Source organism: Bombina bombina, chromosome 2 (genome assembly GCF_027579735.1).
Source record: "Bombina bombina isolate aBomBom1 chromosome 2, aBomBom1.pri, whole genome shotgun sequence".
Classification (NCBI taxonomy): domain Eukaryota; kingdom Metazoa; phylum Chordata; class Amphibia; order Anura; family Bombinatoridae; genus Bombina; species Bombina bombina.
Genome location: NC_069500.1, coordinates 143,506,264 through 143,520,338, shown reverse-complemented (window position 1 = coordinate 143,520,338; position 14,075 = coordinate 143,506,264). Strand labels below are relative to the sequence as shown.

General features: G+C 37.6%; 1 protein-coding gene across 3 annotated transcripts in view; it reads left to right on the top strand.

Moving 5' to 3' along the window:
- The window catches only part of PLPP1 (phospholipid phosphatase 1), a 284,596-nt gene that overhangs the window by 82,770 nt on the left and 187,751 nt on the right, over positions 1-14,075 (top strand). For 2 of the 3 annotated variants that reach the window (XM_053701281.1, XM_053701282.1), the window contains exon 2: positions 8,138-8,289. The exons of the other annotated variant lie outside the window; for it this stretch is intronic. In XM_053701281.1, coding sequence (XP_053557256.1) covers positions 8,138-8,289 — 152 coding nt within the window. The remainder of the gene's footprint in view (positions 1-8,137; positions 8,290-14,075) is intronic. 3 annotated transcript variants of the gene reach the window in all.

Below are 14,075 nucleotides of genomic sequence, written 5' to 3'. Positions count from 1 at the left end.
TCTGAGTCGTCAAACATTCCATCCGGGGGAGTGGGAACTCCATCCGGAAATCTTTGCCCAAATAACTCAATTATGGGGCATTCCAGACATCGATCTGATGGCGTCTCGTCAGAACTTCAAGGTTCCTTGCTACGGGTCCAGATCCAGGGATCCCAAGGCGACCCTAGTAGATGCACTAGTAGCACCTTGGACCTTCAACCTAGCTTATGTATTCCCACCGTTTCCTCTCATCCCCAGGCTGGTAGCCAGGATCAATCAGGAGAGGGCCTCTGTGATCTTGATAGCTCCTGCGTGGCCACGCAGGACTTGGTATGCAGACCTGGTCAATATGTCATCGGCTCCACCATGGAAGCTACCTTTGAGACAGGACCTTCTTGTTCAGGGTCCATTCGAACATCCGAATCTGGTTTCCCTCCAACTGACGGCTTGGAGATTGAACGCTTGATTTTATCAAAGCGTGGGTTTTCAGATTCTGTAATAGATACTCTGATTCAGGCTAGAAAGCCTGTAACTAGAAAAATTTACCATAAAATATGGAAAAAATATATCTGTTGGTGTGAATCTAAAGGATTCCCATGGAACAAGATAAAAATTCCTAAGATTCTATCCTTTCTACAAGAAGGTTTGGAGAAAGGATTATCTGCAAGTTCTCTGAAGGGACAGATCTCTGCTTTATCTGTTTTACTTCACAAAAGACTGGCAGCTGTGCCAGATGTTCAAGCATTTGTTCAGGCTCTGGTTAGGATCAAGCCTGTTTACAGACCTTTGACTCCTCCCTGGAGTCTAAATCTAGTTCTTTCAGTTCTTCAAGGGGTTCCGTTTGAACCCTTACATTCCGTAGATATTAAGTTATTATCTTGGAAAGTTTTGTTTTTGGTTGCAATTTCTTCTGCTAGAAGAGTTTCAAAGTTATCTGCTCTGCAGTGTTCTCCGCCCTATCTGGTGTTCCATGCAGATAAGGTGGTTTTGCGTACTAAGCCTGGTTTTCTTCCGAAAGTTGTTTCCAACAAAAATATTAACCAGGAGATAGTTGTACCTTCTTTGTGTCCGAATCCAGTTTCAAAGAAGGAACGTTTGTTACACAATTTGGACGTAGTCCGTGCTCTAAAATTCTATTTAGAGGCTACTAAAGATTTCAGACAAACATCTTCCTTGTTTGTTGTTTATTCTGGTAAAAGGAGAGGTCAAAAAGCGACTTCTACCTCTCTTTCCTTTTGGCTTAAAAGCATTATCCGATTGGCTTATGAGACTGCCTGACGGCAGCCTCCTGAAAGAATCACAGCTCACTCCACTAGGGCTGTGGCTTCCACATGGGCCTTCAAGAACGAGGCTTCTGTTGACCAGATATGTAAGGCAGCGACTTGGTCTTCACTGCACACTTTTGCCAAATTTTACAAATTCGATACTTTTGCTTCTTCGGAGGCTATTTTTGGGAGAAAGGTTTTGCAAGCCGTGGTGCCTTCCATTTAGGTGACCTGATTTGCTCCCTCCCTTCATCCGTGTCCTAAAGCTTTGGTATTGGTTCCCACAAGTAAGGATGACGCCGTGGACCGGACACACCAATGTTGGAGAAAACAGAATTTATGCTTACCTGATAAATTACTTTCTCCAACGGTGTGTCCGGTCCACGGCCCGCCCTGGTTTTTTAATCAGGTCTGATGAATTATTTTCTCTAATTACAGTCACCACGGTATCATATGGTTTCTCCTATATATATTTCCTCCTGTCCGTCGGTCGAATGACTGGGGTGGGCGGAGCCTAGGAGGGATCATGTGACCAGCTTTGCTGGGACTCTTTGCCATTTCCTGTTGGGGAAGAGAATATCCCACAAGTAAGGATGACGCCGTGGACCGGACACACCGTTGGAGAAAGTAATTTATCAGGTAAGCATAAATTCTGTTTTTTTGGTTTAGAAACCATGGACAGCACTAATATATTGGTGGGTGAATTTATCCACCAATCAGCAAGAACAACCCAGGTTGTTCACCAAAAATGGTCCGGCATCTAAACTTACATTATTGCATTTCAAATAAAGATACAAAGAGAATGAAGAAAAGTTTGATAATAGGAGTAAATGAGAACGTTGCTTAAAATTGCATGCTCTGTCTGAATCGCGAAAGAAAACATTTGGGTTCAGTGTCTCTTTAAGAAACAGGGCTATTTTTTCTTTGGTGTTTGTGTTTAGCTGTAATTTTCCTCTTACTCATTTACTGTACCCACACATATTATATACCGTTTTTCTCGCCATTAAATGGAATTTATAAAGATACCATTATTTTTTATCATACCTTTATAATTTACTATGAAATAATTATTAAATATCCTGAAAAAATGGGAAAAAAACACTTTTTCTAACTTTGACCCCAAAATCTGTTACACATCTACAACCACCAAAAAACACCCATGCTAAATAGTTTCTAAATTTTGTCCTGAGTTTAGAAATACCCAATGTTTACATGTTCTATGCTTTTTTTTGCAAGTTATAGGGCAATAAAAACAAGTAGCACTTTAGCTAATTTTAAGGGGGGAAAACGGTTTAGAAATAGCATAGTTACATTGTAACACTGATATGTCAGGAATCCCTGAATAGCCATTGACTTGTAAATACTTTTTTTTTTTAGTAGACAACCCAAAGTATTGCTCTAGGCCCATTTTGGTATTTCATGCCACCATTTCACCCCCAAATGCGATAAAAAAAAAATCACTTTTTCACAAACTTTAGCTCTCTCACTGAAATTATTTACAAACAGCTTGTGCAATTATGGCACAAATGGTTGTAAATGCTTCTATGGGATCCCCTTTGTTCAGAAATAGCAGACATTTTATGTCTTTGGCATTACTTTTTGGTAATTAGAAAGCCGCTAAATGCTGCTGCGCCCAACACTTGTTTTATGCCCAGCAGTGCAGGGGTTAACTAGGTAGCTTGTAGGGTTGTAGGGTTAATTTTAGCTTTAGTGTAGAGATCAGCCTCCCACCTGAAACACCCCACCCCCTGACCTCCTCAAACAGCTCTCTTCTTCCCCCACCTCACAATTGTCACCGCCATCTTAAGTACTGGCAGAGAGTCTGCCAGTACTAAAATAAAAGGCTTTTTTTTTTTTTGTGCAAAATGTTATGCTTTTTGCCCATTTCTGAAGGATAGCTGCCCCCCCTCAATACCCTACTCCCTCCCCCTCCCTCCACATCCTTGGTCAATAAGGGGTTAAAAGACCTTTTGTGTATTTCTGTTATATGCTGCATAAATTAAAAGTCCATTATATAATCAATAAATTGCATATCGTAAAAGCATGTCCTTTTAAGACTATTGACACTGCAATGGGGTTAAACACACAGTAGAAATACCGCTCATGACTTATGGTGCTCTGTTGGTTCTGAGCGGAAAACACCACTGATCCAATCAGCAACGTTAGTAGCACATGTAAGTTGAATGTAATTATTTGATTATAGAAAATAAGATGTTTTATCAACTCCATGTTGTGTTTTTTGTTGGTAATTTTTGTTTGTTTTGTGTGTCTAATGCTGCGTAGGTTTTATTTTAGCCTTTTTTATTTTGTAATTGGCACCACAGAACAATAATTCTTTGCAGTCTATCTAATATTTGGTGCTGCTTATGCTTGTAAAGAGTTAACTTATTCTGTGTACAAGTACAACTGATTGAATTGTGTCAGTCTTGTTTAATATGCATGGGAATGTTTTCATAAAAACAAAGTCAAACTCCTACATTATTATTATGTTTTTATTAGCTGCTATTTTATTTTCATTTCAACTATTTTTTTCTCCAGGGCTTATGAAAATCGTTAAAGCTGAGGAAACGTCAGCTGTTTTAGCATGTGAAATACTGTAGTGTACTAGCCATGCCTAACCCTTCTCTGGAGATAGAAAGGAGCTATGTCTCACAGTTATTATTAGAAAGGGCGTGTAACATCGCTAACAACCAGCTGTCATTAATATCGTTTTGAACTTTGGTCTGAGATCAATATAATTTTAAACAAATCTATTATAGAGGTTCCATTTCATTCTGTAAAGGGACATAAAAGTGCAAACAAATGCTTTAAAGGACCATTAAATACAGTTGAGTTGCATAAGCAACAAATGCATGATAAAAAGACAATGCAATAGCACTTACTCTGGACTTCAGTAGATTTTTATTTTTTTTTAACAAATTTCAGTTATGTACATTTCCACTCCCCATGTACCATGTGACAGTCATCAGCCAATCACAAATGCATATACGAATATTCTGTGAATTCTTGCACATGCTCAGTAGGAGCTGGCGACTGTAAATATACTATGCACATTTTTTTTTAATGGAAGTAAATTGGAAAATTATTCAAAATTACATGCATATTCTGAATATGAAAGTTTAATTTGACCTGAGTGTCCCTTTAATGTATTTTAGCCTCTTCAATGCGCATGGCGAGCTATAGCTTATCGTGCAGACGCACAACGAGCCCTTTTTGTCATGCAGGGGGATCACTGTTAAAACGCTGTTTTCGGTGCTCCCCTGCACTACAAGCTGGGGATCATTTTAGGCCTAGTGGGAGGCACTCTCCAGCTTCATGGGAGTGGAGTGCCGGTAACATCAGCACATGCAAAGAGGGCAGAACAGGAAAGCTCAGTGTAGCTGCAAGGGAGGTAAAAACCCTCAATCTCAGCTCATAGCAGCTACAAACCTTCAGGACCTTGCATTTGAAAGAGAATTGTCTACGCTTTCAAATTTGTGGTGGTGTTAGAGCAGTGATATCAAGCAGATATTTTTTATAAAAAGTAAAATAAACACTGGATGTTACATATATAATATATATTATACACTTGTATACACACACACACAATAAAAAAAAAACCCTGGTATATCTAGAGACCCCTAATAAAGTTTTTATTTTTTAGTACACTTAAAGGGATAGTCTAGTCAAAATTAAACTTTCGTTATTCAGATTTTAAGCAACTTTCTAACTTCTATTTTTTCTTCGTTCTCTTGATATCATTATTTGAAAAAGCCATAATGTAAGCTTTTGAGACGGCATTTTTTTTTTTTTTTTACCTACAATAGGGTTTAAATGTAGGTAGCCAAAAAAGCTCAAATTTGGCTCAGCACTGGGGTGAAAAAATGGTTTAGCAGCGAAAGGGTTAATATTGCAATATGCTCTGTGTCACATAACTTCCTGCTGTTAGATCTTACTATTGGTTTGCCGTGGCAGCTTAAAGTATGGAAACTGGAAAAGTATTCTCTGATGAAGACTTTGGTGTTACCATATTAGAAGTATATGTTAAGCTATTAAAATGGCATAGAACACTCATGAGGCTAAGATGTTCTCCACGACTTGACCTCTATGCTGGCTTTTATGCGGTGGACTAGGATCAGACCTCCATATCTGTTGGGAATACCCAAAATTAGAAATATCTATGGTTAGAGGTAGAATCGCTTCTAGACTCTCTCCATCTAGTCTCAACACTATCTCTCCCTCGACCGCCCTGCTTCATGTTATAGAAGATGACATTCCCGACACGTCAAAGAGACTGATGATTATTATCCAAACCGCAACAAAATAATGTATTGCCCGAGCATAGAAAAGGCCAGATCCCCCATGACTGGCCAAGATATGTCCTTTTAGTGGACTATATGGCCACAATGGATAAGTTATTTTACAATTCAATTGGCTAAATGGAAACCTACTGGTCTATCTGGGATACTTGGTTATACCGGTAACCTGAATCTCTCGCTACTTTGACCTGAGCCCTCCTATACTGCATTAAAACCCATGTGCTGTTCCCTCTTTCCCCTTCCCTTGTTTGCCACCTGTACCATGTAGTAATATACAAACTTTTCTCTACCTATTCTCATAAATGGAAGATTGCGTTATATTGCTTATGATCTTAAACAACTAACTACACTGATATACATGATTGTAACCTTATGTATAATCGTATATATTATTATGAATTGAAAACCCAATAAAGTTTTTGAAAAAATAAAAAAAATAATGCACTATGCTTGCATATAACTTTTTAGCCACTGCAATAGGGGTTAAACACTAGATATGTGCAATTTGTTATTCATTGATTAATGAAAGTGCCAAATGCTGCAGATTGTGGCTGTTTTTGTCGTTTGCTAAGCAAATTGCACATTTCTGTTAAACACATGGTCACATGTCCACATACTTTTGGCCATAAAGTGTAACTAGCACCTTGTAATTGCAAGACATTTCTGTTATGTTACTATAGAATAACATACCAACCAAGTCTTAACATTTTAGAAACACATTGGCATCCTTTTTACTGCAATAATTTATTTATTTTTAGTAGCCAAACTCCACCCACCAATTGCCTTATTTTGAGGACTCAATTTGGGCTTTAGTCTGCAGACAGCAAGGCTAGCCATGCTCATAAAATTATTATAAAGTACTTTTTTGAAGTTATTAGTTAAAGCAAATTAGGCACAGATGTATAACTGTTAGCCTTTAGAAGTCAGCAGGTCTGAAAATTAGAAATTGCTTAATTTTTTTAGCTACATTACATGAAAATGGGGCAAAATAAATAATGAAAGTATATAGCAAAAATCATTACTCATAACTAAACATTTTTATATAAAATTCTCAGTGTTTACTGTACCTTTTTTTTTTTTTTTTTTATTTTTTTTTTATGTCAGCTTCAGATCAGCAATGCACTACTGGGACTTCACTAAACACATCTGGTGAGCCCCTGAAGAGGCATATGTGCATAGCTAGCTATGTATCATTAGTGCATTGCTTCTCTGGAGTTGACTTTAGTTATGTGTTTCGTGCCTCCATACCTTTTCCGGAACTTTTCTGGGATAGGGAGCAAAAAAAATTAGTTGGCAGTGGCCAACCAGTGCTTGATGGAGCTGTAACAGGATGGGCAGGGCACGTACTTCCAAACTGTGACAAACAGGCATTATCTGGAACAGTTGGGAGGAATGCTTTAACAATCTCATAATTTATATGCAAGTAACAGTGTAATATTATTCTCTGACCCATCAGAGCATTACCTTTTTTTGTTGCTTTAACTTTTTAATCGTCATGTGCTTTTGAGACTCATGTATTTATTAACTGGACTGTCCCACACTCCGTGCTCTCTACTGTTGTAAAGAACCAGAAGTAAATATGCTTAAGCATTGTATCATTCTTATCAGTTATTTATATGTACCAATATAATTCAGATGATTTCACATTACAGATGAACAGAAATTCCAAAAACAAAATAGAATCTCAAAATGGACTGAAATAATTTCTTTGGTGTTTTGTTTTAATTGAGGTATATGTAAGTCATAGTTCTACCAGGGAGGGATTGTATTTGGGCTAATGATAATCTAGGTCCCAGTTAAGTTCTGCTGAAAACTTTTAAGATAGGTCTCATTTAGGGGTTGATCAGTCTATCATCTTATAGTTTATTAGCATGTTAACAGTAGCAGTTGAGCCTTTTTCAACATGATCACTATCAGCCATTTTCATTGTTCACCTGCATGTGCTAATTTTTGTTTTTCTATTCACAATACACTTCCTCCTTAAAAACAAATTTTTAGGCAATTTTTTCACCTATCAAATTTAACAGCAAAAAAGGACTTGATAAATCTCATACAACACTTTTCAACTTATTACTGAGAAACCCAAAAAAGTTTTTGAATGGGTGTCATCAGCATATAAGTGGTACTGGAACCCAATGAAGGATAGAAGTTTTCTAAGGGAAGATTTATAGATAGAAAGAAAAAAAAATGTTGAATAGCATTAGGAAGCAACTTTTTCAAACTGACACAAATGCTACCTACTCATTCAATTATAGTAAAAAAAATTTTTTACACTAACCATTAGCAAAATCATTAGCCCAACAAAAACATATGCCCACTATATACCAATAATTGACCCTGTTCAAATCCTTTAAAAATACACACTAAAACATGGCTTTGTAAAATCATATTGCATTAATTGACTTTTCTTTACATTCCTGAACAGCTTCAACTTAAAAATATATATTTTTTCCAGGCTTTCTTCCCTGTCAGTGACACTTCTTATGCTGCTTCTTTCTTGTGCAAACCGTTCCACCGTAACAGCTGCTTAGCAATATATTTTCTAATTGCACTGTCCTTCCTGTTTTTAATGCATATTTCTTTTCCTTTTGCTAGCTGGATTGCCGTTTGCAATTCTCAATTTGAAGCATAGCCCCTTCAAACGAGGCTTTTTCTGTAACGATGATTCCATCCGATATCCATACAAAGAGGACACCATTTCTTATGGGTTGTTAGCAGGAATAATGATTCCGTTCTGTGTTATCGTTGTAAGTTCTATCCCTGTTATAAAACACAATTATGATTAATTTTAGGGTTTATATTTAAACTATATGCTATATCCTATACTCCTTATATACTAAATTGAATTTGTGTTTGCTTTTTTCAAGTTTCATAATTATGTTTAAATTTAATATTGTAAACAAATCGGAATGAACACACTTAAAAATGTGACTGGTAAAGCAAACACTATAATTTACTTTGTAGTAGCTTCTAGCAAAAGAAAGTATATTCCACTCTTATCTAATGGGGTGTTCCAGCATGGAAGTATGTTTTGCTTAATATCCCTTATTAAGTGTTGATTTACAATTTTAAATGTAATGTAATGCTCTTTAGAAATGTGTATATATGAAATGTGTGTGTATATATATATCTCCTTTTAACCCTTTAAATGGACATAATACTCGTATACTAAATTAATTTAAACTGATGCAGTAGAAATGTAAAAAGCTGACTGGAAAATATCACCTGTACCCAGCACACAAAGTGCCTAGCCCATCCAATACCTAGAACACACCGTACCTAGCACAAACTTCATCTAGTCAAGACATCACCCAGCACAAACAGCACTTAGCACCACCGGCACCCAGCACAAGCAGTCCCTAGCGCACACAGTAGCCAGCACACTCTGTTCCTAGCACAAGCAGTACCCAACGCAAATAGTACCTAGCACAAGCAGTAACCAACGCAAATAGTACCTAGCACACACTGGACCTAGGATAAACAGTACCTGGCACCAATATTATGTAATTTTAGAGTCGCGCCAGAGCCATACCATAAAAAACAAACAAGCAGTGTAGAGAAACATTAAATGGCTATATGCTATAGTGCACTTCTAGTATTATGTAGATATTTATATACTCCTGAAAGGCGCTTCAAACCCAAGATTATGGTGTTGGTGTATCGATGGCCTTATCTGCTTCACTATCCCTGTACATTTCTCCCGGGGCCACCTACCAACCCCCAAAGTCTGCTGATATGCAAGGGTGATGATAGTGTATTAAATGAAAAACCCGAAGTACAACCTTGGATTAATAAATATAGTATTAAGGCAGCATGGTTCAAGCGGTATAAAAAAATGACAGCCTTGGCACTTATGCTTTATGTCTAAGATTGCAAACGGTAGTAATATATTAGATGTAAAGTTAATTAGATCGTAAATAGGTAAAAAATGGCTAGATTGGGCGTAGTGCGATGTGGGGGATTATAGTGTGTGTGTATGTATGTGTATATATATATATATATATGTATATGTATATGTATATGTATATGTATATGTATATATATGTATATGTATATGTGTATATATATGTATATGTATATATATATATATGTATGTAGAGTATATAAGGAGGAAAGCCTTATTCTTATCACTGTCTAATCACTTTGGCGTGAGAAAACAAGTAGCAAAATGCAGTGTCCTATAGTAATATATACTCTACCACCATCATCATTTATAGTTCAACTTCAGTACAATCATTAAAGTCCCACATGTTATGCCTAAGGTATAGATAAAATAAAGCCTCTGTTGCTGTATTCAAATGTTCCGTGGTCGAAAGTTTCCCAACGATCAGGCATTTCTCTTGAGCGGTGTAGGTTGGCTAATTTCTGAAGGAAGCAAACAGAGAGACCTACACGGATCCCCTCAACGCTAATATGGTGGCCCCAGCTGATTTGGATATCATTAATATTGACCCACGCTTTGCCAAGTAGCATAAGTATATTCTGACTGCTAAATACAGTGTCCTGTTTATAGTTGACACGCCGCGTGGCTAAGAAAATGGCCGCTCCCCAGTGAACTCTGGTGCGTTTTCAAAGTAAGCGATGGCCAAACTCCTTCCAGGCTGCTTCTTAGGATATGGTCAGTTCAATCTCCTTAAGGTGTTATCCTTCTTATTAGTTTAATTTTGGCTGCATTGAGCTGTCAGAAATGTAGATAAAATCTGTTCTGTTTTGGAGCTGCTGTAACCTACGACCGCTCAGATGCAGGGCTAGACCCGCTCCCCCCTACATCTTTCTTTTTTACATAGAGATGTTAAGGTGATATTTTCTAGTCGGCTTTTTACAGCTATGCTGCATCACTTTCAAGTTTTTTTAACATTTGGGTATCATGGCCCTTTAAAGGTACAGTATACACTCATTTTCATATAACTGCATGTAATAGACACTACTGTAAAGAATAAGATGCACAGATACTGATATAAAAATCCAGTATAAAACAGTTTAAAAACTTACTTAGAAGCTGTCATTTTTTCTCTGTTGAAAAGGCAGCTGGAAAGCCCACTGCAAGTGGCAAATAAGACACTCCCCCCCTCCCCCTTCTTTTGCATATGAAAAGACCCTTTACACAAACAGGAGCAAGCTGGAGAAGGTAGCTGACGGTATTCACATAAAACTTTGGGGCTTGGTTAGGAGTCTGAAAATCAGAGCAATGTTATTTAAAAATAAGCAAAACTATACATTTATTTTTTTTAAAAACTTTATGGGCTATATAAATAGATCATCTACAAAACATTTATGCAAAGGAAAAAAATGAGTGTATAATGTCCCTTTAAGGACCGGGCATTTCAGTTTAAAACTTGCCCAAAAGACCAGAGAATTTTTAGCATTTTCGCGATCACTCCTTTAAAACAGAAATAGAGCCTTGAGATATATAGATATATATAGATATATATATATAGATATAGATATAGATATATATATATAGATATATAGATATATACATACATACATACATACATACATACATACATACATACATACATACATACATACATACATACACAAAAGTTTAGGCACCCCTGACCATTTATAAATAGAGTGTTTGGATCAGCAATTTCATGTTGATCTATCAAATAACTGAAGACGTAGTAATATTTCAGTAGTGAAATTAGGTTTATTGGATTAACAGAAAATGTGCAATATGCATCAAAACGAAATTAGACAGGTGCATACATTTTGTTGATTTGAATACCTGTTACTACCTAGCACTGATTAATTGGAACACACAATTGGTTTGATGAGCCCATTAAGCCTTGAACCTCAAACAGGTGCATCCAATCATGAGAAAAGGTATTTAGGGTGGCCAATTGCAAGTTGTTGTTGTTCTCTTTGACTCTCCTCTGAAGAGTGGCAACATGGGGTCCTCAAAACAACTCTCAAATGACCTGGAAACAAAGATTTCCAACATTATGGTTTAGGGGAAGGCTACAAAAAGCTATCGCAGAGATTTAAAGGGACACTGAAGGTTGTTCACCAAAAATAGTCCGGCATCTAAATATACATTCTTGCTTTTCAAATAAAGATACCAAGAGAATGAAGAAAATTTGATAATAGGAGTAAATTAGAAAGTTGATTAAAATTGCATGCTCTATCTGAATCACGAAAGAAGAAAATTGGGGTCAGTGTCCACTGTGAGGAACATAGTGAGGAAATGGAAGACCACAGGCACAGTTCCTGTTAAGGCGAGAAGTGGCAGGCTAAGTAAAATATCGGAGAGGCAAAGGATCTGACAACAGTCAAAAAAATCCCACAGACCACCTCCAAAGACCTTCAACATCATCTTGCTGCAGATGGTGTCACAGTGCATCGTTCAACAATTCAGAGCACTTTGCACAAGGAGAAGCTGTATGGGAGAGTGATGCAGAAGAAGCCTTTTCTGCACACACGCCACAAACAGTCGCTTGAGGTATGCAAACGCACATTTGGACAAGCCAGCTTCAGTTTGGAAGAAGGTGCTGTGGACTGATGAAACAAAGATTGAGTAATATGGTTATAACAATGGACGTTATGCATGGCGGCAAAAGAACACAGCGTTCCAAGACAAACACTTGCTAGCCACAGTAAAATTTGGTGGATGTTCCATCATGCTGTGGGGCTGTGTGGCCAATGCCGCTACTGGGAATCTTGTTAAAGTTGAGGGTTGCATGGATTCCACTCAATATCAGCAGATACTTAAGAATAAGGTTGAGGAATCGGTCACAAATTTGAAGTTACACCGGGCTGGATATTTCAACAAGACAACGACCCAAAACACTGCTCAAAATCTACTCTGGCATTTATGCAGAGGAACAAGTACAATGCTCTGGATTGGCCATCCCAGTCCCCAGACCTGAAAATCTGTGGGGTGATTTGAAGCGGGCTGTCCATGCTCGGCAACCATAAAACCTAACTGAACTGGAGATGTTTTGCAAGGAGGAATGGTCCAAAATACCTTCATGTAGAATCCAGACCCTCATTACAGGCTATAGGAAGCGTCTAGAGGCTGTTATTTCTGCTAAAGGAGGCTCTACTGAATATTGATGCAATATTTATGCACCTGTCTAATTTCTTTTTGATGCATATTTGCACATTTTCTGTTAATCCAATAAACCTCATTTCACTACTGAAATATTACTGTGTCCTTCAGTTATTTGATAGATCAAAATTAAATTGCTGATCCAAACACCTAATTATTTATAAATGAAAATCATGGAAATTGTCAGGGGTGCCTAAACTTTTGCATACTATTGTGTATGTATATATATACAATCCTACCAGGAGGGGCAAAGTGTCCCAAACCTCAAAATGCCTATAAATACACCTCCCACCTCACTCATTACCTTAGTTTTACACACTTTGCTTCTCATGGAGGTGGTGAAGCAAGTTGTGCTTGATTTTCTTCTGTGATACGTGCTTCTAAGTATATTGAAGCTCAGTTCCTCCCTCTCAAAGTACAGAATTTGTCTGAAGGATGCCAAGGGAGTATTGCCTAATGATGCCATGTTTTTACCTATGGGAAATCTATTTTAAGGCTCTCTGTAAATCGGCTGCAGGGATTCATCTGCTGCCTCCCTTTACAGATCGACTTTATACTCCTCTACCATTACCTCTGCTGATAAGTTTCAGTACTGGTTTGGCTGTCTGTTATATGTGGACGTGTGTCTTCTGGTAAGTATATATAATTTTTTAAGACACTCTCAGCTATGTTTGACACTTTAAAAAGCTTCTTTGGGATCCCCTTTGTTTAGAAATAGCAAGCATGCATGACTTTGCCATTGCTTTTTGGTAATTAGAAGGCTGCTAATTGCAGCTGCACACCACACTTCTGAAATTCCTGTCAGTTAAGGGGTTAATAAGGTAGCTTGTAAGGTTGTTTCTCTGTAGTGTAGAGATTACCCTACACACACACACACACACTGATCCCTACTTAATCTTTCCTAAACAGCTCTCTTCACTCCCTCATCCCCCACTGGTCACCACCATCTTAAAGGGACAGTCTAGTCAAAATTAAACTTTCATGATTCAGATAGGGCATGCAATTTTAAACAACTTTCCAATTTACTTCTATTATCTAATTTGCTTAATTCTTTAGATATCCTTTGTTGAAGAAATAACAATGTATATGTGTGAGCCAATCACACAAGGCCTTTATGTGCAGCTACTGAGCATATCTAGATATGCTTTTCAGCAAGTGATATCAAGAGAATGAAGCAAATTAGATAATAGAAGTAAATTAGAAAGTTGTTTAAAATGGCATGCTCTTTCTAAATCATGAAAGAAAAAAAAATTGGGTTTCATGTCCCTTTAACCCCTTAATGACCGAGGACGTGCAGGGTACGTCCTCAAAAAAAAAACAGTTAACGCCTGAGGACGTACCCTGCACGTCCTCGGTTTGGAAAGCAGCTGGAAGCGATCCTGCTCGCTTCCAGCTGCTTTCCGGTTATTGCAGTGATGCCTCGATATGGAGGCATCCTGCAATAACCTGACATGGCCATCCGATGCAGAGAGAGCCACT